The sequence below is a fragment of the Rhamphochromis sp. 'chilingali' genome, assembly GCF_963969265.1.
Source record: "Rhamphochromis sp. 'chilingali' genome assembly, chromosome: 22".
Taxonomy (NCBI): Eukaryota; Metazoa; Chordata; class Actinopteri; order Cichliformes; family Cichlidae; genus Rhamphochromis; species Rhamphochromis sp. 'chilingali'.
The window spans coordinates 10,813,152-10,836,421 of record NC_137950.1 but is presented as its reverse complement, the minus strand read 5'-3'; the positions used below and the strand labels follow the sequence as shown (position 1 = coordinate 10,836,421).

At 39.6% G+C, this 23,270-nt stretch overlaps 2 protein-coding genes across 4 annotated transcripts; both read right to left on the bottom strand.

The window, feature by feature from the left end:
- Nucleotides 1–1,517: 1,517 nt before the first annotated feature.
- Nucleotides 1,518–15,432, bottom strand: tom1l2b (target of myb1 like 2 membrane trafficking protein b). Of its 2 annotated transcripts, XM_080873287.1 has the most exons (15): nucleotides 15,313–15,432; nucleotides 14,818–14,902; nucleotides 14,006–14,084; nucleotides 13,541–13,690; nucleotides 12,097–12,231; nucleotides 11,821–11,967; nucleotides 10,869–10,985; nucleotides 10,542–10,675; nucleotides 10,321–10,372; nucleotides 7,947–8,115; nucleotides 6,465–6,591; nucleotides 6,280–6,355; nucleotides 5,452–5,511; nucleotides 4,005–4,041; nucleotides 1,518–3,896 (listed from the first exon to the last, which is right to left on the bottom strand). In XM_080873287.1, exons 1-15 carry the CDS (start codon nucleotides 15,362–15,364, stop codon nucleotides 3,748–3,750), a joined length of 1,569 nt encoding a protein of 522 aa, XP_080729413.1. In that variant the 5' UTR covers nucleotides 15,365–15,432; the 3' UTR covers nucleotides 1,518–3,747. The 2 variants fall into 2 exon arrangements, with proteins under 2 accessions (XP_080729413.1, XP_080729414.1); XM_080873288.1 differs by lacking the exon at nucleotides 5,452–5,511.
- A 407-nt stretch (nucleotides 15,433–15,839) lies between these two features.
- On the bottom strand, nucleotides 15,840–23,137 carry atpaf2 (ATP synthase mitochondrial F1 complex assembly factor 2). 2 transcript variants are annotated; one of them, XM_080873064.1, is made up of 9 exons: nucleotides 22,956–23,137; nucleotides 22,778–22,839; nucleotides 22,641–22,685; nucleotides 22,373–22,521; nucleotides 22,036–22,133; nucleotides 21,178–21,258; nucleotides 17,362–17,474; nucleotides 17,007–17,122; nucleotides 15,840–16,656 (listed from the first exon to the last, which is right to left on the bottom strand). In XM_080873064.1, the coding sequence occupies exons 1-9, from the start codon at nucleotides 22,985–22,987 to the stop codon at nucleotides 16,519–16,521; spliced, it is 834 nt and encodes a 277-aa protein (XP_080729190.1). In that variant the 5' UTR covers nucleotides 22,988–23,137; the 3' UTR covers nucleotides 15,840–16,518. The 2 variants fall into 2 exon arrangements, with proteins under 2 accessions (XP_080729190.1, XP_080729189.1); XM_080873063.1 differs by having other exon boundaries at nucleotides 22,778–23,100.
- Between the last annotated feature and the right edge of the window lie 133 nt (nucleotides 23,138–23,270).

The following is a 23,270-nucleotide window of genomic DNA, read 5'->3' as shown; positions in this document are numbered from 1 at the left end:
GTAGCTGGATATGTAAAGCGCTTTGGGGTCCTTAGGGACTAGTAAAGCGCTATATAAATACAGGCCATTTACCATTTGTTTTAATGGGATTTGAGAATGTGGAAAATGACATCATATATCCACTTAATACTGTTAATGTAGTGTCTATGAAACAAAACACAAAACCGTACAGAGAAAATGGATTAATACCAGCTTACTGGAATACAATATATTCTGAACCTAGAGTACACAGGTTGTTCATTATTTTGAATTTGTCCTCAAGATAAACTTTACACAACATCACTGCAGGGACCAGAGTTAGGCATAAAGCAAAAGTGCTGCTGAGCTGACGGTCCAAGAGGACTAAAATAAAGCTGGCAAAATGACTGAGCTATCATATAACCATGTTTGTGATAGACTGTTGTAACGTGCAGTGGAACTACAACGTGCCACAGCACTGTGTCAGCACTTCCTGCAATTTATACGGCTAAACAGACCACCGTTTGCGTTTGTTTTCTTGGTAAGTGGACGTTTAGTGGTTTTGCCTGTGCCCCTGACCTCAAGCATGTGTGCCATGAGGTTCCACGGTGCAGCCACCAGGGTGTGCTAGCTAACCGTCTGTGGAGATTTGAATGCCAGCTAAGTCCAAGAAAACTGGATCCTCAGTTCAGCTTTCCGACCCAGTGGCTGTGCACACAGAGCCTCGGCAACGCATGTGGGGAAAAAAATGTAAGTGAATGTGGTATAATTAACTCTAAGTTTGTATTCGAAAGGCAGTCAAATACATAATCAAAGTAGTGACATGCCTCCACACAAAACAAATGACCATCTGAGACCAACACATGTATGTGCTACTGACAAAAATAACCGATTTACACCATATTAGAATATCTGTCTTCCACATTTTTTCAGTGAATTTGTCGTGAAGTGTAGCCAGAGGTCTCCAACACAAAAACATCCATTTGCCTCTGAGAGAAATCCACTGTTAAGTTAGCCACTCACTGTAAAAATGCTACAAAGACGTCCTGTATATTTCAGTGTACTGTGTGACAGACACACCCTTGTTTCTTGACCAGGAAATGCTCCAGTGACTGAAGCAGAATATGAGGGGCCATGTTTTGGGATGAGGGGATTCCCTATGAACAGCGGTAAAGCCCCATTAGTGTGGGGCCCATTGCACTCTAGGAAGAGATTGAGGTGCTGGATTTTCAGCAGACACAAAAACCACACAGCAGATCACACTGCTAATCTTTTATTAGAGATCATGCATAAGTCAAACAACACAAAGAGAAATGAGGCAACTGAGGAAAATTAGCAGTCGTACAGCGCAGCCTCCATTATCGGCATTGCTTTTCGTATATTCCAGTGACTAAGAAACACGTTGTTCTTCTGCAAAGCAGGTCTGAGATGACTCTCTGGCAACGTTATCAGTACGCTGGGGTTCAGTTACAAATCACTGACAGAGCTCACACTGAAAAAAACCAAACAGGAGAATAACATGTATTCATTGAGCTCACATTTGGAGCTTTCTTAGTTTTAAAAAAAAAAAAAAAAAAAAAAAAAAAAATTAACTGTGATTAAAATGTTTCAGCGTCACACAACAGACACAACACTAAAACAAGGAGACATAAAGGAGGAAGAAAGGAAGCTTCCCTTTCAAAATGTGCAATAATGATGCTTTGTTCAAAGTGTCCAAACTAAGTTACTTTGTGTCAGTTTCCCCCCCCACGTGCTGGTCAATACATAAAATCTATTCAATATGTATCCTTCATGAAACAAAATGAGACAAGTAGTGTAATTCTTTAACGGCTACAGACCAGTGATAAAACACCTCCATGTGTTTACCATCCTCCACTTCCAGCCGCCGAGGATATCCACATACCCAATAAACCCAATCATGACAAATTAAATACACAAGCCAGCAACAACGTATAAAACAAACCAAGAAAAAAAAAAAAAAAACTTAACTACATAAACAGAAGCCAGAAACACTAAAACATACACAATTTCCCATCTCATCCCTTAACACAGCTCATTTCCCGTTTAAAATTTTCACAATAAAGTGATTTAAAATACTGATCTTTAAGAAAAAAAACAAAAAAAACAAAAAGGAAAAGAAGTAGTGCTGAATAAATTATTCATATGCTCATTAATTAAATTAGGCTAAGATTCAGCTGATTTACAGTACGAGTTGAAACGCGGCCATCAAAGTGCACACTTGTTACGATTGTGATTAATGTTGCATTTGTTATTGTCGAGAGCAAAAAGTCTAATTTGTAGCCTGACGTCTGCAGCGAGCTCATTTCTGAAAAAACAAATCACGCTTGAAAGGTCAGGCCTTTAAAGATGGCAGCGTTAAGAAATAAAAAGGAGAAATGCACAAAAATCATGTGCAAACTGCTTCTGTTTTTATTCTTTAGGACATCTGTGAATTTAGAAAAAAGAAAAAACCCTCGATTTTAAAAATTAATGAAACACAAGAACACAATTATTAGGACATTCTTCCGTCCACATCCCAAATGAGATCACAAACTTGGTCCTCTAAGCTCCAACTTATTAAAATTAAAACGCATACAGCACAATCTTCCCTCAAAACGCAGTTAAAACCTACAGCAAGTAAAAACTCCTGAACGACAGCAAACGTCTCTTCAGCTCCGAGCGTGCACCTTAAACAGCACTCATCAGAAAACCACTCCCATCCACAACTCCATGACACTACCATAAGAATCCATCAAAATTAAACTTTAGTTTACAAAACTATAGCAGCTTTCAGGCTAATGAATCTCAGCAAAATAATCTCAATAAATCTGTTGTGACCAGCAAATCACCGAAAAACTGCACGTACGTCTGTCACGGGGAATGAGAAGGCAAGGTAAGACTACACGTATCTGGGTACGGTGCGCCACGACGCCAATCCGCAAAAAACGACATCCCTTCTTAACCCTCGTCTCTTTTAGCTTTTGTAAATAATCACATGTGTACAATTTTTGTCCCTTCTCTTGAAAAAGCTCAGCCCAATGAGGTACATCCCTACTGTCAAAGCAAGGGCAACATATATCCTTTTTCAAAAAACAAACAAAAAACTACATTAAATTACCATCTCTTACATACTTGTGTAAGCTAAAATATACACACAACTAATAAACCCGACATTTGTCATTTACAGATATACAATTCAACTTAAGACAGACTTGCAAAGGGACCGATACAAACACCAAAACCAGAGCCTCGTAGGTATGATCAGTGCTTCTGCAATTAAGGGGGATAAGTCTGCAACAACATCCATAATGTTTCTGCAGCGGTTTCTTTAACAGTACAAACTTTGTCTTGAGTTGAGGGACTAGTTAGGAAACGAATTCCTACTTATGACAAGGATTCTTTTTTTGCCCCTTTTTTTTTTTTTTTTATACAAATCTACATCTGCAGTCCACACCAGGCTGAAGGAGATGATTTACACCAAAGAGGGGTGGGGGGGGGACCTGCTGCCTCACCGTCTCTAACACTGCTCATCGAGTGGGATCCATCTCATTTTGGCGTATGAAAATAGGATTTTTTCTTTTCCCTTTGCGTGAGAAATTAACGGAGAGCCTTAACATAATTCTACTGATTTCATGTGCAATTTCCTGTAGTGTGGGTCGAGTAGCGCTGCGATCAATCGTTAGCAGAGGTGGGTGTGATTCAGTGTCAGGTCGGTCTCTCCTAAGGTGAAGCTGCATAGCTGGTCGGGTCTAAGGCTGGAGGGGAAATCGGAGGTCAAAGCTGGGAGGTCTACGCGGCAAACAAAGTGTCCTCAGGTCTTTCTGGCTTTTTGCGGCTAGGGGTTCCTTGCACTGCTCCTGGGTTACCACTCGGGGGCGACGGTAGGCTGGGGACCCTCTCAACAGCTTTGGCTCTCTCCTCAAGGAACTTGTCAAATTCTGGGGGCAGAGACAATTTTTTTTTTTTTTTTTTTTTTAAATAAAATGTGTTCAAAATACAGCTGGGGGAGCTGGAAGTGTTAGAAGAGAAGAATCACAGTGTCGTACCTTCACTTGTGACGCCTTCCTCACCTTCATCTCCCTTCTGTTGAAAAAGAAAAACCCACCATGTCACGCTGTGACAAACATTACCCACTCCAAATTATGACCCCTTGACCAATAATCTGATTCAAACCACATTAAGAAACAAACAAAACACAAAACCCCAAAACTGACTTACCCGTCAAATTTCACTCATAACAAGAGCCACTTACCCATCATTAGCACGGACCAAAGGTTGTGAAGGTAATATTAGAAGTTCTAATACACTCTCATTGCTCCCCAACCAAAACACTCGGCACACAATCTGATAAATTTGTGCAACATAAGCACAAATTTGCACAAAATAAGCACTAAAGTCTTGGAATGCATTATTACTCATTCTGGGTCACAAACACTCGCCCAGATTAGATAAATAAATAATATCGCTCTATAACAGCTCTGGCAGTTAAGATGTTTTGGCTAAAGCAGACCTATTCTGATGGATTGTATGTTAACCTCATGATTTAAAAAACTTTTGCTATGCTGTATATGACAAACAGGTCATCCTTGGAGCCAAATGCTCACGCTTCAGATTGCACTATAACAAATTCAGTTTTCCTCACATAGTTGTCTGAAGCAAAGAAAAAGCTTTGAGCTCAGCACCCTCCAAACACCTGATGGGCCTGACAAACGTTTTCAACCGGCTAGACTCAAAGATTGGGCAACGATGAGGAAACAAAACCACAAACTTTAAATAATATTTGAATTGGGCATATACAACGTAGCTTAAATCACTGTTCAGGCAGTTAAACAGTATTGTTAGTGTGGCTATTTTAGCTTTCAAAACAGTGTAAGGCTTATATCTAAGCAGCCTTTTATGTCACTAATGGACCTTCAGTAAGGTGGAAAAGGCTCTGGGTTGACTGCAGTATGTTTATTACAGCATGACTTTTGCTTTAAAGATGAGAAACTGTTTTTATATCAGGTTTTTTTTTCTGAACTGCCACACTGCCAGGTGATGGGCTCTCAGGGACAGTAGATGAACTAAGGAGATATCTGTAAGCCAGTCCAAGCTACCGGTAAATAAGGATTTTGTGACTGTAACTAATGCAAAGCTACTTAAGTGTAGTAACAATGCTGAAGAAAAGAAAATGCATAATAGGTCCACTTTAGCTCAAAATAAACAAAATGTTGCATACATTATTTGCATTCAAGACCTCATGCCATTTTGCCACAGTCTCCCATAATTATATCAGTCACCCCTCACACAACACTGTTAGTAAAATTTCAGTGAACTAAATTAAAATGTGATTGATCAGTCCGGAAAACACCATCGAGTAAATGTGTTAATTTCAGGCTTCAAAAGCCAGTATGAAATTTTTAAAAAGGGATACGACAGAGTGAAAAAAGTAAAGAAGCAAGCATAAATGAACCAAAAAAAAAAAAAAAAAAAAAAAAATCATGATGGGCTCACCACGTCAGTACTCAGCCACTCCTCTATGTCATCCATGACAGAGGACTGGCCTCCGACAACCTATGGGGGCAGCATCGAGACCGCCACAGGTGGCCAGAACAAAAACAGAAATGAAATCCCGCCCCAAACACAACAGAAAATGACTTAAGTAAACGTCAGTGGTAACTCAAATGCAGCTTAATACAGTTGTGAGAAAAACAAATGCATAAACCGAAATCAGTGTTTGTGATAAAGCTATGAGTGCGCAAGTCATACAAAAACAAATCTAAGTGCAGGTTAAGCTGGGAAGACAGAGCCATGCTGGTGAAAATGAATAAAGCAAGCCGCGGTGCAGAGACGCCATGGCCAAAAAAACCCCATCATAAAATAAATAACAAAATAATAATAATAAAATCAAACTGGAAGCTCTATAGCATAGCTATTAATACAGCTAGCATAGCATTTCCTTCCTTTTTCTCAGAAGATGACAAAGCTGAAAACAACTTACAACTCTAGTTAGTACTGCATGAAAGACAAGATCCATCTCCCTACGCACCGCTTAAAAAATTATTGATTTTATCAAAGAAATTAAGAAGACGATGCACAGCTCCAGTGTTCAAACCCTCTCTGTTAAGCTGTAAGATGTAAATAAACAAAGAAACTGTATTTCTCAATTTATTTATTTTTTTTAATCAAGGGATTAGTCGCATCTAGCAGCAACAGTGCAAGGATGAAAAAGCATGTCAGGGTCAGAAAGCGCACAAACACAAATATTCAGTATCAAAATTCTCCGACAGACTATGACAACACCGACTTTGAATTAAGACCCAAATTGTCACTGAGACTCACCCCTCCAGCAGCTGTCTGTAGAACATCCAGAGTGGGAGGAAGGCCTTCAGCGGCCTGGGTGTTTTCTGATGCAGTACTGAGACAAAACACATACAAGCAAATGTTATTTGCCCACTTTTAACAGAAATAAAAAGGAAGTAGGTTAAATGCCAAACTAAATTTGCCACTCCTCATTGGATTCTTACACCTTCTGTGGCTCTGACATGGTTCCGGTTCTGGTTTGAGCAAACACATCAAAGTCATCCTGGGCAGGTGGAGGCTTACAGCTGGACAGGGAGCTCAGAGTACTGCTCACACTGTCTGCTCCCATGTCTGGAAGAGGCAAAACAAACAAACAAACCACCTTAACATCAAGCTAACAAACTGCACAGAAGAGAATCAGACTTTACAAAAATAAAAGTAAAGAGAAAAAGGTTGTTTCTACTGAGATTCATTTTAAGAACAGTTTGGATCCAAACAATCGAGAACTAAAGTTATCTGTTGATTTATTTTTGACAGTCTTACATCAAACTGTCTGTTCTGTGTGTGCATGTACCATCGCATCAGACCACACAGATCCCTTTGTGCTATGGGAGAAATTAAGCTTTAGCTTGTATACACAGTAAAAGCTGCAGAAGATATAAAAGGAGAAAGTTGCCCCTGTTTTGAGGCAGATAGGAGAGCAGAGTGTGTGGACTCAGCAGTGATGCCTTCAGTGACACCCACATGACTGAGTGGTGGCGCTGACAGCAGCAGGTACAGGAAAACAACTGACGGTGAACAAGAGTTATATGGTACATTAGTGATAACTCGAATTTTGTGAGTTACTGAATTTCACTGTTAATGGCTCCATATTATAGTGGTTTACACAATGGGCTTTTCCTTGAATTACACTGTTAACATTGTGGTGAGCTGCAAGTCTTTCCAGAGAGAGATTACTGAGACAGCTTGAAGTTCTCTGCACACCTACCTGAAGGAACCCTGGGTATGGTACCCACTGCACCCACAGTGTCACAACATGAGAAAAATAACTATATGGTAAATGGCCTGTATTTGTATAGCGCTTTACTTAGTCCCTAAGGACCCCAAAGCGCTTTACACTACATTCAGTCATTCACACAAAGCTACATTGTAGCCACAGCTGCCCTGGGGCGCACTGACAGAGGCGAGGCTGCCGGGCCCTCTGACCACCACCAGTAGGCAACGGGTTAAGTGTCTTGCCCAAGGACACAACGACCGAGACTGTCCGAGCCGGGGCTCGAACCGGCAACCTTCCGATTACAAGACGAACTGCCAGCCCTTGAGCCACGATCGCCCTTAGACTGATGCCTTTACCTGTTCTTTGTTCGGAGGCTGGCCTGTATTTGGTTGTGTAAATTATTACAAGAGAACCGGGAGTTTGTTAATCAACAGCACTTATCTGAAGAACAACATTAACTCTAACAGATCCAGACACACACACACACACACCCCCCCCCCCCCATACTTCAAGCTTTAGATGCTGAACCACCTACCTACCAATCGCTAACTTGGAAATTAAGTTTCTGAGTTTTGCTCCAATCCAAGCCCATATGACTACCTGACATGAATTTAGCAATATGTTCTGAACAGATTTGTATTTGAATATACAGTGTAATGCTGTAGCTAAAAATGTAACTATTGACTGTTTCGAGGGATTTAGTGCATACCGAGACCAGCCAATCGGGAGGCCAGAGTAGCTGGGGAGGAGGGCCTTCCTGCAGGGGCTGTGACAGTGGGAGGCAAGCTGGTTGGGGCTGCATTTGGCATATTGCTCACCACAGCAGGGGAGCCTGGGCCGAGATCTATCAGGTTGTCTTCTGTAGCCTCACTGAGGACCTGGATGAAGGAGAAATGATGAAACAGTTTCAGGTAAAAATCAAAGGATTTATGATTTTTCGTATATGAGGAGCAAAATAATTTTTTGGGGGGGGAGGCTATTAAAGGCAGGATTATTCAGTACTTAGCTTTTTAGTTTAACAGAACAAATGTGGAGAAAAAAAAAACAAAAAAAAAAAAAAAAAAAAAAAAAAAAACACGAAAGTGTTTAGCTTCAGGAGAGCATGAAAAATGTCTGTGACTCGGGGCAGCAGCAAATCAACTCAATTTCTGCAAAACAGTTTCTTAAGGGGGTAAAACAATACAGTTTTATTCTAGAGAAATAGTTATGCTTCAATTCCACTTCATATAGGACAAATGCCAATCAGGCCATTTATCATGAACGTAGAGTGATGAAAACAACCCCCTTAAGAAGGCAGAAATACAGCGGGCAGGGAGGAGGGTAGACTGAATCTTTGGGCTCTGTGAAACTTTCTCTGTTAAGACCAATTTGCAGATCTCAAACCCTGACGGTCTGAGATGACGGAAAGCCAACATGACAGTGATTCTAGGGCATACATTCATTTAGGTGCCATCTTAAGCTCATGTCGCTGTCAGCCTGCCTCCAGGTTTCACATATCATTGGCTGCAGACTGAAAACATACCATATGGTTAAAAAGGTACCGCTGAATGCTGGCCCCATGTTCTTTAGTCATGTATTGAATGTCACAGTTGGGTGACTGATCATTTAAAGGGGGGGGGGGGGTGACAATATTTTCATACTTGCCTGTTTCAGCTAGCCAAAGTAACAGAAGAACAGAAAAGAACAGAAAAGGAAGACACAGTGAATACCATTAACATGCCCGTGTATGGACAGACTGTAAAGGCATGATAGCTGTGGGAGATATATCATGCCTAAACGATCTGAAACCCACTAAGGTGGTGATACTTCTCCAACAGAAGATTCCCTTTTTTTAAGCACAAAATATTACGTTATCAGATCTGTCAGTTAGTTACTGTAGTAGGATTTGCATGGAAGTTAGAGGGTGTAATAAAGGTTTGGGATAAATCAGGATCCAGGAAATTCAAAAGGACTTTTTAACAACTTGATATTTCAAGTCACATCATGTGAAATTCTCCAGAAAACATAAACAAATCCAAATTCAATTATTTCTTCTATGCAGGAAATTTCCAGCTTTGGCAGCGGTTTACAGCCTCACACTGCTCTCATTTTGAATCCCATTGATTATAATTAATGAAAAATAAACTATTATTCTGTTTCACAATAGTGTTCTAACTCACTGTGCCCCAAAAATGCACCTTTACAACTGTTTGTGTCCCTCCTTAAAAGCCTAAACTCGCTCTGTTTAATTCAGTTCATTTATAACGTCTATTAATTCACTTTGATATATTTTTAATGTTTTAACTGAACAAATCGATGATGTTTCTAAACGTAATGTGCAATCGTGTCAATACTTGCCCAACCCTACATTCTACTATAAGCAGGTCCAGTCATGTGATCAATGGCATATTAAGTTAAGGAAGCAGCAGAAAATAAATTTGCTATTTAAACAGGTTTTTTTTTTTTTTTTGGTTTTTTTTTTTTACTGATAGGTTTGAAACACAGCAAGGCAGTAATTTATAGACACATGCAAGCTTTAAATAAACAACACACTGCTGTTAGAAATTGTTCTGGAACATACTGCTTTGCGTCTTGCAAAGCAATGACTGGGCTGCTTGTTTTATTGTAATGTGCAATGAATAAAATACAAGCAGCCCAGCTCCAGCGCAACAGCAATTCAATTTGCATTCTCTGCTGTATAATCATGGTCTTTGTTTCACTTACTCCGCAGAACTTAAATACAGCAGGTCTGCTTGAACTATAGTGTAGAAATGCAATCTGACACTCGAATGAGAACAGAAAATCTAAACTAAATATAAACGTCTTCAAAGATGTCTCTATATTTTATTGTGAAATATAATATAGCATGGGTCTTTGTTGGGTTTCCATTTAATTAGGCATGTACATCTGGTAAACAGCTGACACGTTTTGACATATAAAGACGGCACAGGAAAGCCTGACTGATAATGTTAACATGCACATCCACACTGCAGACACTGAAAGGTGTGGATGTCCAAAATAAACAGTGCAAATTAGCTCAAAACATTCGGAGAGGAACTCCAGGAATTTTAAGTATGATGCGATCACACTATGAGCTGACTCACCCCATTGTTTACACCTTGAGCTGAGGACCTTCCAGACCTGAACCTCTCATACCTAAAAGCAACAAAGAGATAGCATGAAAGGAAGGAACAAAACACCTGTAGTTTACCAAACTCAATTTGTGCTGAGAGGGTAAAAACAAGTTTGGCTACGTGCACGTTCTTGCACCCAAAGACAAGTTTACACCTGCATTTGCGCAACATGTTTGCCTGCGTTTTCTAACCTTTCATAGCGGAGGAAAATGTTGTTGAGGTCGTCATTGACATGCAGCAGCTCCTCCGTTACTGCCTCATTAGAAACACAGGAGATGAGCTCCACTATTCTCTGCTGCATAGCTCTACAAGTCCTGTTGAGCTCCTACACAAAACAAATGTACACAATACAAATGCTTACAAAAACACACGTATGCAAACGGATCCCAGTCTGCTTTTGAGTCACATTTGTACATGCCGGCCTAAAAAAAAAAAAAATTAAATAAATAAAGTTTTTACATTTGTTAATTTACAGATACTCACATAACACACAAATAAAAATGTAAGTGGTGTCTTGCCTGTAGCAACTCGTAGTCTGAAGCATCCTCCTGTCCTGGCACCATTTCTGTCAGCATCTCTGACATCACTTTAGTGTTTCCACGAACAATGTCCAACTCACTGCGTAGCCGGGAAATCTACATGATAACAGTGCAAGTTCGCCTAAATGCTAGCACTTGGAAACTGGGTGATTTAAAAAAACAAAACAAAAAACTAAAAAAGTAAAGCATAAATTACCTTAAGTAAAAGTCAATTTTATATTATTTCCATACATTTTAATTTAAAACACAAGTATTACTGTGGTAGCGAGGAAAACCACCAGAGAATGATAATTGCGAAAGTATAAAGGTGTGTCCCCTTCAAGATCATCTCTTTGTGCACATTTGGACTGCTTTCTGCACTCTGCTTCCACTGTTCACTCTTGGGCTTTGAAAGCAAACACCAACCTCTGTTTCAAGAGTGAGTGGTTTTCATTTGAAGGGCAGCACACGTGCTTGTTTTTCTGACATTCATTAGATTGTAAACTGGGAATTCCTTGCATAGTAACCTTCAGCTGAAACAGGCTGAACAGCAATGATGGTGAACGTGCTTTCAAGTTGGGTGGGGGGACCTTTGGATACACACATACTCATGACCCATCACTCACCAGATATACCTCCATGTGATTGACAATCAAGTTTAAGGATGACCACTGCGACACAGCAGAGGCTTAAAGTCAAAGGGACACAAAAGGACTTCTAGGAAGTACTCTATATTTATCACCTGCACTGAAACCAGTCCAGAGGTGCATAAGAAGATGACCTTGAAAACTGGAGGTGAGGCAATTCAAAATTACAGAAAGATCGTTAGTTGGGCAGATTCTTGGAATCTTCATGGTGTACACTTGAGAGCGGATATTAAAAGGAAAACCGTAGAATATCGTTGTTTTGTAGGACGGTTGTAGAAAATGTGGTCATAGGATTACCACTGTACCTGTTCAGGTGTGGGATTAATGGCTCCGGAGGCATGAATGTTGGGGACTTGAGGGGTGGTGTAGACTGGTGGCACAGAGTGTTGTGTGGGCTGAGTAGTGCTGCTGTGCTTGTGTAAGGTAGAGTCACCCTCCGGAGCAGTGGCTGACTAGAAACAACAGAGAAGGTGATAACAAACATATCATTAGGCAACATGTTACCTGGGAACGTAATCACACCAAATAGTTCTGGCAAAGAAACTTTAGCAAACTAGGCTGCCAAGCATGAGCTCTCCTACACGCTGAGGTGTATGTATAGGTGACAGCGTCTCCAGCTCTGATGTTGGGAACTCGATGCCTTTTCTCTTTAGCTCCTCGTAGATTTGAACCACACCCGTGAGGTCAGGACTGCTCCTGAATGCATCGGCCCACGCCTGGATAAAGATAACAGAGAGTAAAAAGAGTTAAAAGAAAAGAGAAATGAGCGTGACCGACTGAAAAAAAAGAAATTTAAACAATGGATAAAAGGGAAGGCTGAAAAGGCAAACAAAGCAAATGATGCGCAGACAGTAAAAGGAGTCTGTTCTCTGATGATATTTGTTTGTCTTCCCTGAATACATTCGGCGAACAAACTACAAAGCGTTTGGCTTCGCTCTTACCAGAGGGTAAATTGGGCTCGAGCCATTACAACAGCTTAAATACAAGACAACACAACAGCCCGAAAGAAATGCAGGTTACCAAAATGATCATAGAGCTTTTGACTTTAAACTTGTAAAAGCTATGAAATGTCCACACTTGTCAACTTTTATCAACTCCAAAGTGCACACATTCATCCCTAAGAGATGAAACAGGTGGTTAGTGAGATGCACCAGCATAACCACAGTCTGCTGCCCAGCTGGGTTTTACCTCTCTTACTAATGAAAATGTCAACAACACTCCAGCTGCTGCATGAAGGGAGTGTTACGCTATAAATGTTTCCCATGCATTTTTCCCAGTTGACCTTCAAGTCATAAACTGGTTTCTCTGACTACTAAATAAACAAAAAAAAACAAACAAAAAAAAAAGGAAATCATCAAGCTTCTCTCTCACAACTACTGTATGCTCGTGCTCCTCCTCCATGCTGTAAGCTGTGGTCATACAGCATCCCTGATAGAAATAACAGCAACACACACAAACCTTGCTGGGTTATCTGAGCTCTGACAGGTAACTAGAGCTGCTACTGGCTGAAGCCCTGGAGACAGTGTGCCTTACCTGAGACTGTGCCTGGGGATGAAAGACCACCTGGGCAGCCACCACAGTCGCAACAAAATCCACAAACCGACTGAGTCACAAATGATTAGGTCTCTCACAGTGACGTACATCGTTGCAGAAGCAAATATATTAAGGATGCGTGGTTTGTGAAATTTTGGGCCCTTATGATACAGATGTTTTAAATAATAATTTGATGCTCATTTAGTTTTCTTTAAGGGTTTCTACCACATAGTGTCTACATATATAACACAGCTGAGGTGAATCTCAATATTTGTTGGGAATTTACTAGGTCATCTTATTAAAATGCAATATTTAAACAAGGTTAAACATAATTTGGTCCTCCCCCATATATACACATGCTACTTTCCCTTTGTGCAGAGCTCCACATACACTGTGCACTCTCTCTGGAAGTTATATATTGTCATAAAAACAGGGGGAAAAAACAAATACACGAGAATGCAAACTTTGTGCATTCAGTTCTGCCGTTCTTACCTGAATCAGGGCGAGTACTTTATCTTGAACAATTGTAGGTGGGTTGTTCTTGGGAGAGATAATTTTAACAAGCACGCCATCAACGAAGTCTCTGCTAGTCACTAAAGCGTGGAAACGATGGCCACAGTTCTTCACACACGTCTCCAGAACCTGACAGATGCACAGACGCCATCATTGAAATAGCTCCTCTTACAGAGAGGTTCAGAAGTTTTGGAGCCAAGATACAAAATGGACATAATGTGTTGGACTAAAAACTGCAAATGCAAATTATGTTATGCAATCAACTTAGTACTGATAAATGCAATCATAATACTTTTATTTATGTTACCGATAAATGCCAAAACAAAGCACCTTTGACCAATTCATCTGACTGTTATATAAGGAAAACTGATATTAACGTTATATGCTAATATATTATATAAAAAGCATACATTAGCTGCTCTCCTCCTGCTCATGTGAACTTACTGTTAAAGCCAGCATTACTTCCCTATAGTTCCGATTGCCATTTAGCCTTTTCTTCATTGCTCTAATGGCATCCTTTGGCCTGCATACACACATACAGACACAAGTCAAAACCCACATTAAACACACAAAAATACCACATTATAGCATGCCTGCCTGGTGTGCTTTTAAATGGACTACGAAAACATGTCCCACAGGGAAGGACACATGATTTCTAATAAGCTGATAAATTAAAGCTTTAGCTGCCATTTTCAGTGGCACTGACAAGATGTCAGATACTGTGACAAACATTAGAAAGTTGAATATCAGAAGCATGAGCCAATAATTCTTAGAGCAGAACAGCTACAGCATCAAAGAAGTAAATTATTAACTTTGTCTCTACTTCCAACAGAGCAAACACGCCTTGCATAAGTGGATGTGTTACACCCATTGCATTCCTCATAGACAAAAGACAAACAGACTTCTTATTACAGTACACTTCTGTAGGTTAGAGCCACCTAATCTTAAGTGCAATCCACTGATCAAACGTGGACTTCACACACCAGTTGCACACGTTCTGTACAAGGTTAATGAAGCACAGAGATAAGAAGTGAGGCCTCGCATAAATCTTCCTCATGCAGCCAGGGCTAGACTGGCTCACTTATGATTCGATGGTAGAGAAAAGGGGAAAAGATGAAGTACTTGATCGTGTTTGCAGCACTCCACAATGTAAAAATCACAGGCCGGTAAAACGGTAAAACCAAACCAGTGCACAGTTTAAACAGAATTTAATCAACACCTATGTGGTTATTCATTGATTTTCACAAGGTACTCACCCATCCTCTGTTTCATTGATGATGTCACATATTTCCATGTTGAGAGTCCAGTCTTCACTTTGTAGGGATCCATCAGTGGCTCTCTCTAAAACACACACACACACACGTACTTACATAAGGAAATCATCTTAATAACGTCTTAAAAACTGCGCCCCGAATATATGACGATGGCTGTTGGCTAGCTGTTAGCTAACTTAGCTGCTTGTCATTATTACAGATGCACACGTAAACGGCTTGTGCGACACAGGTAATGGCGTAATGGCACAAAGCACACATTAAATTTGTTAACGAGAGAGCTTACACAGTGACAGCAAATGTTGTAATAGTTAGCTAGGCGGCTAACGGTGGCTTTCCAGCTGTAGAGAACTCATTCAGGGACATTAGCATGCTAAAGGTAGCAAACCCGTAAATGACTATTACATAAAATAGACACCTCTCTAAGATATACACATACATCTCTCCACAATGTCCTCCCCTAAATAATTATTTGCGTACCAATGCAATGTCCCACTGGCGTAGTGTAAGGATTTCCCAAAATGAACTCCATCTTGCTCGACAACAAACAAGTCAGTCCATGGGTTGATAACGATGATACTTGAGGAAACGTCCAGCAAGTCCCGCCTACGCATCAACGTAATTGGGTGAAAAAATCCTATGCTCCAGTGTGATTGGACAGCAAGAACAACCATTATGAGAGTTGGGCGATTGTAAATAAAGGGAACCTTTAATTCCCTTTATAAACCAAACTGATATCTTATGGAAGTAGCATTAGCTCTTCTGTTGGTTAATGCGAACTTTGAATAGTTATTTTACGTTTTTACCCATTCCTGGTATTTTTAAAAAAAATATATCTATATATTTATTTTAATTTATTATGATGATGCTTATTAGTTAACTATAGAAAATATTTGTCTTTAGTTATCTTTATCACTATAAAAGTGTTATATAAAGTGCATTATCAGATAAATATGACATAAGGGAAAATGTTTTGTGAAAAAAAGAATATGAATCATATCCACAAGCATGATGTCATTCCTTGATTTATATCAACTGTAATAACAACAATTCCTGTGAAGACTGCTCTTTGCAGAGAAGCTTTACTAATAAAGGCGTTCTCTCTACATTTTCAGTTTTACACTTCACCAGCAAAGAAAAACACCGTGACATACAGAACATAGTTAATTCATTAGCAAAAAATAATTAGAATTCAGAATTTAATGAAGTTTATATTTTTCACATGTAATTGCCAGAGCCAGACAGCACACAGTGCAGTCAGTACAGACTGAATAGTGTGCAGTTAAGATGAGCATATCTGCTTTCCAGTAATGACATTGTGGCTCAAAGAAAGCAAAAAAAACAAAACAAAATCAAATGCAGAATTATTGCTCCACTGCCACAGAGACAACAAAAACCTTCACTATTCTTCTGAGGCAATGTGTCGCTGTCCAAAATGTCACGGGTGATTGAGAACCCACTGGAAACTCTGTGAAGGGTGTCACACTTGGCAGCTGCTACATGTAAACACTGCAAAAAGGAGAGCCAGCATGTTTTACTGGAGTGAGATGACTGCATAACAGATCACAACAGAGCAGCTGTCACTGCTAAACAGAACAGACAGAATATGCAGCCTTTTTGTGAATGCAGAGACATTTATACAACATAGGTGCTGGGGATGTTCTCAGTAGTTGATCCTAATCCTTTTCAGTCCTGCAGAAGTTTATGTTTGACAGTCGAACTCTCGGATGTGAGGTGAACAAAAAGGGCACCAGCAGCAGTCCGTGCCCTCAGCTCATACATGTCGTAGTCATGGGCCCACTCCACGTTTCCCCAGCGTCGAATCTGTGAAGGGGGGGGGGGGGGGGGGGGGAAGAAAGAAATACGTTAATAGGATTAAATAGAGAATATGTTAAGAGTGTTGGCCAGAAGAGCATCATAAATCAAGACATTTGCAAAAAAACAAGCAAAACTTTCACGTTTTATACATTATATACTGCCAGGGTAGGTGTCATGTAAGAGCGTCAGTAAAGCTAAAACAACAAATCTTAGAAGCTTCTCGTAATGACAAATCCGGTACAAAACCAGTTTTGTCCAACTCCTCAGTTAAGCCAATACATAAACTGACTGAAAAAGGCAAAAATCCTCATGCAAGTAATATAAAAAAAAAAGCATATGACTCAGCAATTCCCTACCTGGTATTCCTCCTCCAGTCTGGAGAGCAACACCGCCTGCTCCACGCTCAGGTGCCTGTCAATCATGCCCAGTGACAATACAATAGACTTGAGCTGGGTGATCACATATTCAAGTCCTGCACAGGAACAACAACACGCATGTAAAATTTAGTCAAATCACATATCAACCAAACCATGTGATTTAAACATCACACCATCTCCACTTCAAACAGCATTTCCCTTCCTCATCATCAGCTGTGCCATTACAGTTACCAAACAAGCAAAACATGTTAGATACAGGCAAATCCCATCTAAAACAAGGTCAAAAGAGTGAAAAAACAAAACAAAACAAAAAAAGCATATAGGTCTGTGTTACCTGTCAGAGACCAGAAGTTGTGAGACTTGAGATGTTGCCGTAAGGTGTCTTTGGTTGCCTCTGGAATCTCAGGGCCCAAAATACTGGCTGAGGAGCCAATAGTGACGTTATATCTGCAGCGAAGTTGTGGGGAAAATAAAAATTAGTAAAGCACTTTCAAAACGAGAACGTCGATGATGTAGGAGCTCATCAAGCTCACGCGCCATCGCATGTCATAGGTCAGTGTAATGTGTGAGAAAGTGATGCTGTTTCTGTATCACTGGTTGGTTTTATTGCACAAACTAATGAGATTTTAAAAGTCATATCCAGGGAAAATTTGTCTCATTCTGCACCAAATGTGTGTGTTTGAGCTCAAGAGTACCATGACTACATGGTCAGTAGTAACTATGGCCACAAAAAAACATGATTAAATATCAGCATGTCATAGATTTAATCATAATGCTGACTTTATGGTGTTATAAAGGTTCCAGCCACACCTTCGAGTGGAGTCAGCCAACAGGACCAACTCCCTCCCTGATCATGACCAACAAGATCATGATCAGCACCACCTAAAAAGATACAAGTGGTGCACAACTAAGCAATATTTCAAGCTATTACATCACGTGGTGTTTCATGTAGTCCTTTCTTTAATATTAAGTTAACAGCTTCGCTAAATGGTTCGAACTGGATATTGTTCAGCACATCAGGAGTGAGATTTTAGCGAAACTGTAAGCACTGTGCATGAAGGTTACACTGGAGAAATCCCAAATTGAGCATCTGAAATTTGCCAAATGGCATCCTATTAGTTCTTGTTTTCAATCATCAGGCTTGTTTTTTATAATTTATCATTTTAAAACATAACTGCAATGATTTTGTGGCCTGAGCATGCTCAGAAGACTACATTTTTGAAAAAAGAAGAAGAAGAAGAAATAGAAGAAGAAGAAGGGCATTTGCAGATGACAAAACTCATTTTATGAACATTACAAGCAATTAAATGCTAACAAGCATTCTGGGAGGAATAGTGATTCTTGTGAACTGTGAGCAGATGACTGTACAGACGAACAGATGGAGACGTCATCATAGCATAAGCTCATCAGCACTTTGGTGAAAAAGCTAAAAAGTTGGAAAGAATGTAAAATATGAATCACTTCTCCTTAGATTTAACTGAAATATACAACAAATACAAAGTATCAAGTGTTGAACATGAGTAAAAAAATATTGTTCTTTAAAAAATAAAAAAAAATAAAAACAGCACTCATTTTCAAATTTCTACTTTTAACATGTTGTAATTTTTCTAGTGGTTAACACATTTGCCTTACATGCCGCTTCAAGACCAGAAGGAGACCCTTAACATACTCCTAGTGTCACTCCCAACACCAGACAAATGGGAGTATTGTGTCATCACAGCATCCATTTAAGATCTGTGTCAAATTAACATCTGGTGTGGTGCGCCATTGGGAGATAAGAGAGCAGACGAACATGCCAACCTACCTCAGGATTTCTTCTCAGTTATATAGCATATTTAAAAGATTTACAGTATCTAAAGATATCACATTCTCACGCATAACTTTCTGCTTAGAAGAGAAGGAATACCCGCATATATGGCACAAGGCTAAAGAACAACATGAAATGGCTTAAAGTTCCCAGAAATCACAGCACTAAACACTCTGTAATCTGACCAAATGGATAATAGAAGCTCATTCAGCTTGTTATGAATGAAACACAGAAATCCCTAACAGCCTGGCTCCGTAGCAAGATTGTAAACTGGTTAAACTGGCCAGGCTACAGTCCAGACCTGTCAAGAAACATGAAACAAATCTGGCCATTGTTCAGGTTGGTATTCAAATAAATAAATAATTACTAGAAATTGCTGTTGACTTTTTTGCATTACTTTTCTTATTTACTCCCCACAGCAAGTAATTCATTTATCTATGCAGGTGATACATAGGGATGGGTACCGGTATAATGGCACCGGTTCTGACATAAACGGTAGTAACCAGACCGAAAAGCAGCGCACATTTCGGTGCTTTATTTCGGTGCTTTTTTCCCCTGAGATGTCATACACTTTAGATTCTAGCCAATCATTTTACCTTTGCAAGCGTAGTAGGCGGGCCCAGGTACGTACGTTCTTTTAGAGCAGAGCTACAGATTAAAAATGACCAAGGCGAAGCGGTCAAAAGTCTGGCTGTACTTCACAGCAAAAGATGCAAACTCAGCAGCCTGCAACAAGTGCTTTAAGGTGATACAGTGATACTGTGCAAAGGAGGCAACACCTCGAATTTGATGAAACACCTGGCAACGTTAAAAGCCGAGAAATGTGCCGTATTTGATAGCTTGCTGCGAGACCTCACACCGTGCACATCTACTGCGGGTGTGGTGTCTGTTATCGGACCCGGAGTTAGCAACATCCCCCAAAAACCCGAAGAGGAGAGTCCTGGCCCCTAGCCCTGCCAGTGTAGCAGAAATGGTGATGGATGATGATGGCAGCAGCAGCCGTTCTTCTCTGCGTGAGTAGCTTAATGTTGTTTGTGTGTAATTTACGTTGAGTATGCTAACCACGTTATTACATTAATGCACGTAAGGTGAACTAGCAAACACCATTGTAGTTACATGCAGCTGTCTTCTTGTTTGATGGCAGATACTCCCTTCACCCTTTCCATTGTTTAAGCACTGCTTCCAGCCAAGAGTGATGCCATATATGCCCTATAGCTGCAGAAAAGGCTAACATTGTTACCTTTTTACAAAAAAACCCAGCTGAACATGAGAGGTTTTTGGACCAATTTTGTGTTCCCCATTCTTTAAGCACCGGTTCGAGCACCGTTTAAGCACCGGCACCGTTTCAAAAGTACCGGTTTGGTACTGGTATCGGATAAAACCTAAACGATACCCATCCCTAGTGATACAGGTCAAGTAGTTAAACTACAGACAAGAAGTAACTACTACATTACAAACTCTAATTTCCTCCTAAATTCAGACAAAACTGAAGTGTTTTTTTTTTTTTCGTTTTTTTTACTTTGTCCTAGAAGCATTACATGTAACCAGATATTTACTTGAGATGGTTTTAACTTGGCCTTCGGTAACACTATGAAGAATCTTGGAGTCATTGTTGATCACAGCATGTGCTTCAGTGAGCACATTAAACAAAAATGTAGGAATGACTTCATTTATTTGTGCAATATTCCTAAAATTAGAAACATCCCAACAAATTTATTATTATTTATTATTGATACTGTACTCATTATTATCATAAGGTTGCCTTAAAAGTTCCTTGAAAAGTCATTCAGTTGCTGAATATCACAGCCAGAGTAGTGACATGACAGATGGCTGCTCCACCCTGAGCCTGGTTCTGCAGGAGGTTTTTTCCTGTTAAACTGAGTTTTTCCTTCCCACGGTCGCCAAGGGCTTGGTCAATGGGCATGATTATTGGGGTTTCTTTCTAATATTGCAAGGTCTTTATCTTACAACAGTGTCTTATGGTAACTGTTACAAATTGAGCTATATAAATACAACTGAACTGATGTGTATCAGATACACTGCTCATTATAAGGCTTATGTTATTGCACAACATCATCTGTGTAACATTCTGTTAATAATATTACACAAAATCTTTATATGCCTGTATTTCTACAAAAATCACTATTAAAATAAGGAGAACATACACAAGATTTTCTTTAACTATTTTGAATTAAGTATTAAGTACAGCAATGTGAACACCACAGATGAGGCCTTTTACACCTAATTATTGTTATTAGGAAAAGAAAGGATACCCCGAAAAGAACACGAATATTTTACCTTCAAATCTGCAGCATGTACAACAAGAGCTAAAGCTGTTCTTACCTTTTTTCAATCCACTGCAGCACAGGGTCCCATTCATTCCTCTGCAGCTCGACTAAACCATGGGGCTCATCTACTCTGTAACTACACAAAACATAAATCCTACAACATTAAAGTCACAATAACTCCAATCAATTGGTGGCAACTAAGCAACATAAAAAACATCAACTCAGAAAATAACCAGCTAAGTTTGTCTACAGTGTGTCAATGTCTCTTTATAGGTGTTAAAACACTGATTTTTTATTAATAAAATGAACAAATGAGTGGCTCCTATGAGGAAAATGCTTTAAAAATGTGATATTTAACAGTGTAACACAAGTAGATTTTATAAGCAGGTACAGGAGTTAGCTATCCATTTATTCTGCTACTGTAACAAAATAATTTTCTTTTTAAGTCAAATTGTAGAATTTTTCATATTTGTCTTTCAACACAATGTTGGCTTTAATTGTGATTTAAGTGACGCTGTTTAAGGAAAATACCTGAATACCATCATAATTATGATCAGGAAAGCATACATATTTAAAGCTATAAAGAAACAACAATTAACTGTAGTGCAAATCAAACTGTTCTTAAAGTATCATAGCACTCTGCAAAGGGACATTTTTTTCCCAAGGTGAAAAAGGCGAATATAAGTGTTACTGGATATTAATACCATACAATAGTTCATTTCCTGTCTTATTTTGTATAAATTCAAATTTAAATAATTCTCAGATGCATACGTGGATCTCTGAATGCACATGGGCGTTCACAGGATATACGGACTATGTAGATGTATATACATGCATTCGCATATGAGTTTATGTTTGAAGTTTCAGAAAATTAAACAAACCTAAAATAAATAGAAATAAACAAGTGCCATACCAGATGGTGTCAGTCTCCAGAAACTTGAGAGCAGCGGTGATCATTTGTTCTTTGCTGCGTTGGGTGGGATTGTCGAGAGCCGTGTTGCACAGGGTAGTCTGAGGAAAGAGTTTCCCAAACTTAATATTACAGTGAAATTTTTGTATAAATATCATGGCAAAGTTATTTTAAAGGTACACGTCCTGCAAGTTGTTGGAAGATCTGGGTAACATTCCTTTTATAAATATGACCTATCAAATCATAAAACTCCTCTCAAATTTTCCTTTTCTCTGAACATTATTTTATGTAACGTAGGTGCCACCAGTACTTTGCTACAACTCCATGTCAAATGCTTTACCAAGTGCATAGTGTAGAACTTGAGTGTGTCCCTTTGAGCATCCCACTCAGTTGCAACAGCGATGGCCAAGGCTTCATTTGGCACCGTGAACAGCTTCCCTCCTGGAGTTTTCAGCTTCCTTTGGTCCAGGTTTATCTCATATAAACCACCTATATAGAGATATTTTTCAAAAGATATCCAGAATGACACAATCATAAAGATGGGGCAGGAAAACCTGCTACTACAATACTACACTTGACTGGATTACTAATGACAAAACTACAGATACCTTCACTTTGAGATATGCTGACATCTTGATAAAATCTCTTCCTTTCTGGTGAACAGAAAAACGCCACATCAGGGTGAAATGACACAAATCTTCTGTAGATGACGGGAGCTTTCATTCAATGTGGTTATTGCTCTTACCTGCTGTGGCTGCGGAGTATCTCGCAACACATTCGTAGTACTGATTTCTCGGGCACACTTTACTGAGAGAAAAAGCATTCCCAACCTGACTCTGAAGTCTAACTATACACCTAAGCATAGCGGAAAGTATGTGAAGATGTGATGCTTTTAAGTAAGGCTGACTGAGAAGAAAACACACCTGCGAGATGTCTGTGTCCGAAACGTCCTCATTTAACAAGAGTTAGCACTGCACGCATAGTTTCCTATTAGCATCAAGTCTTATTTTTAATCCATTTATCAGCTGCTCAATTCTTAAGCATCTCTTGTGTTCAAAAACACGCGTGTGACCTTCGGCGCTTGACAGCAGCGTAGAGGCTTCTAGTTTCTTTGGGAAATGTAGTTTAAAAAGCGCTTCTATACGTGCGCTACACATCCTTACACAACAGTTGGAAAACTACACCCAAATATTTCCACGAAACCTTCCGCATGTCGAACCAATGAGCTTCGAAGATGT

Coding starts and splice junctions, on each gene's coding strand:
- tom1l2b (XM_080873287.1), bottom strand. CDS start 15,364: ATGGAGTTCATTTTGGGAAATCCTTACACTACGCCAGTGGGACATTGC. Junction 14,085..14,817: donor ATCAATGAAACAGAGGATGG/GTGAGTACCTTG, acceptor GTGTGTATGCAG/GCCAAAGGATGCCATTAGAG. Junction 13,691..14,005: donor AAGTAATGCTGGCTTTAACA/GTAAGTTCACAT, acceptor TGCATCTGTCAG/GTTCTGGAGACGTGTGTGAA.
- atpaf2 (XM_080873063.1), bottom strand. CDS start 22,895: ATGCTTAGGTGTATAGTTAGACTTCAGAGTCAGGTTGGGAATGCTTTT. Junction 17,475..21,177: donor CTGCAGTGGATTGAAAAAAG/GTAAGAACAGCT, acceptor ACTTCGCTGCAG/ATATAACGTCACTATTGGCT. Junction 16,657..17,006: donor GACTGGAGGAGGAATACCAG/GTAGGGAATTGC, acceptor CCCCCTTCACAG/ATTCGACGCTGGGGAAACGT.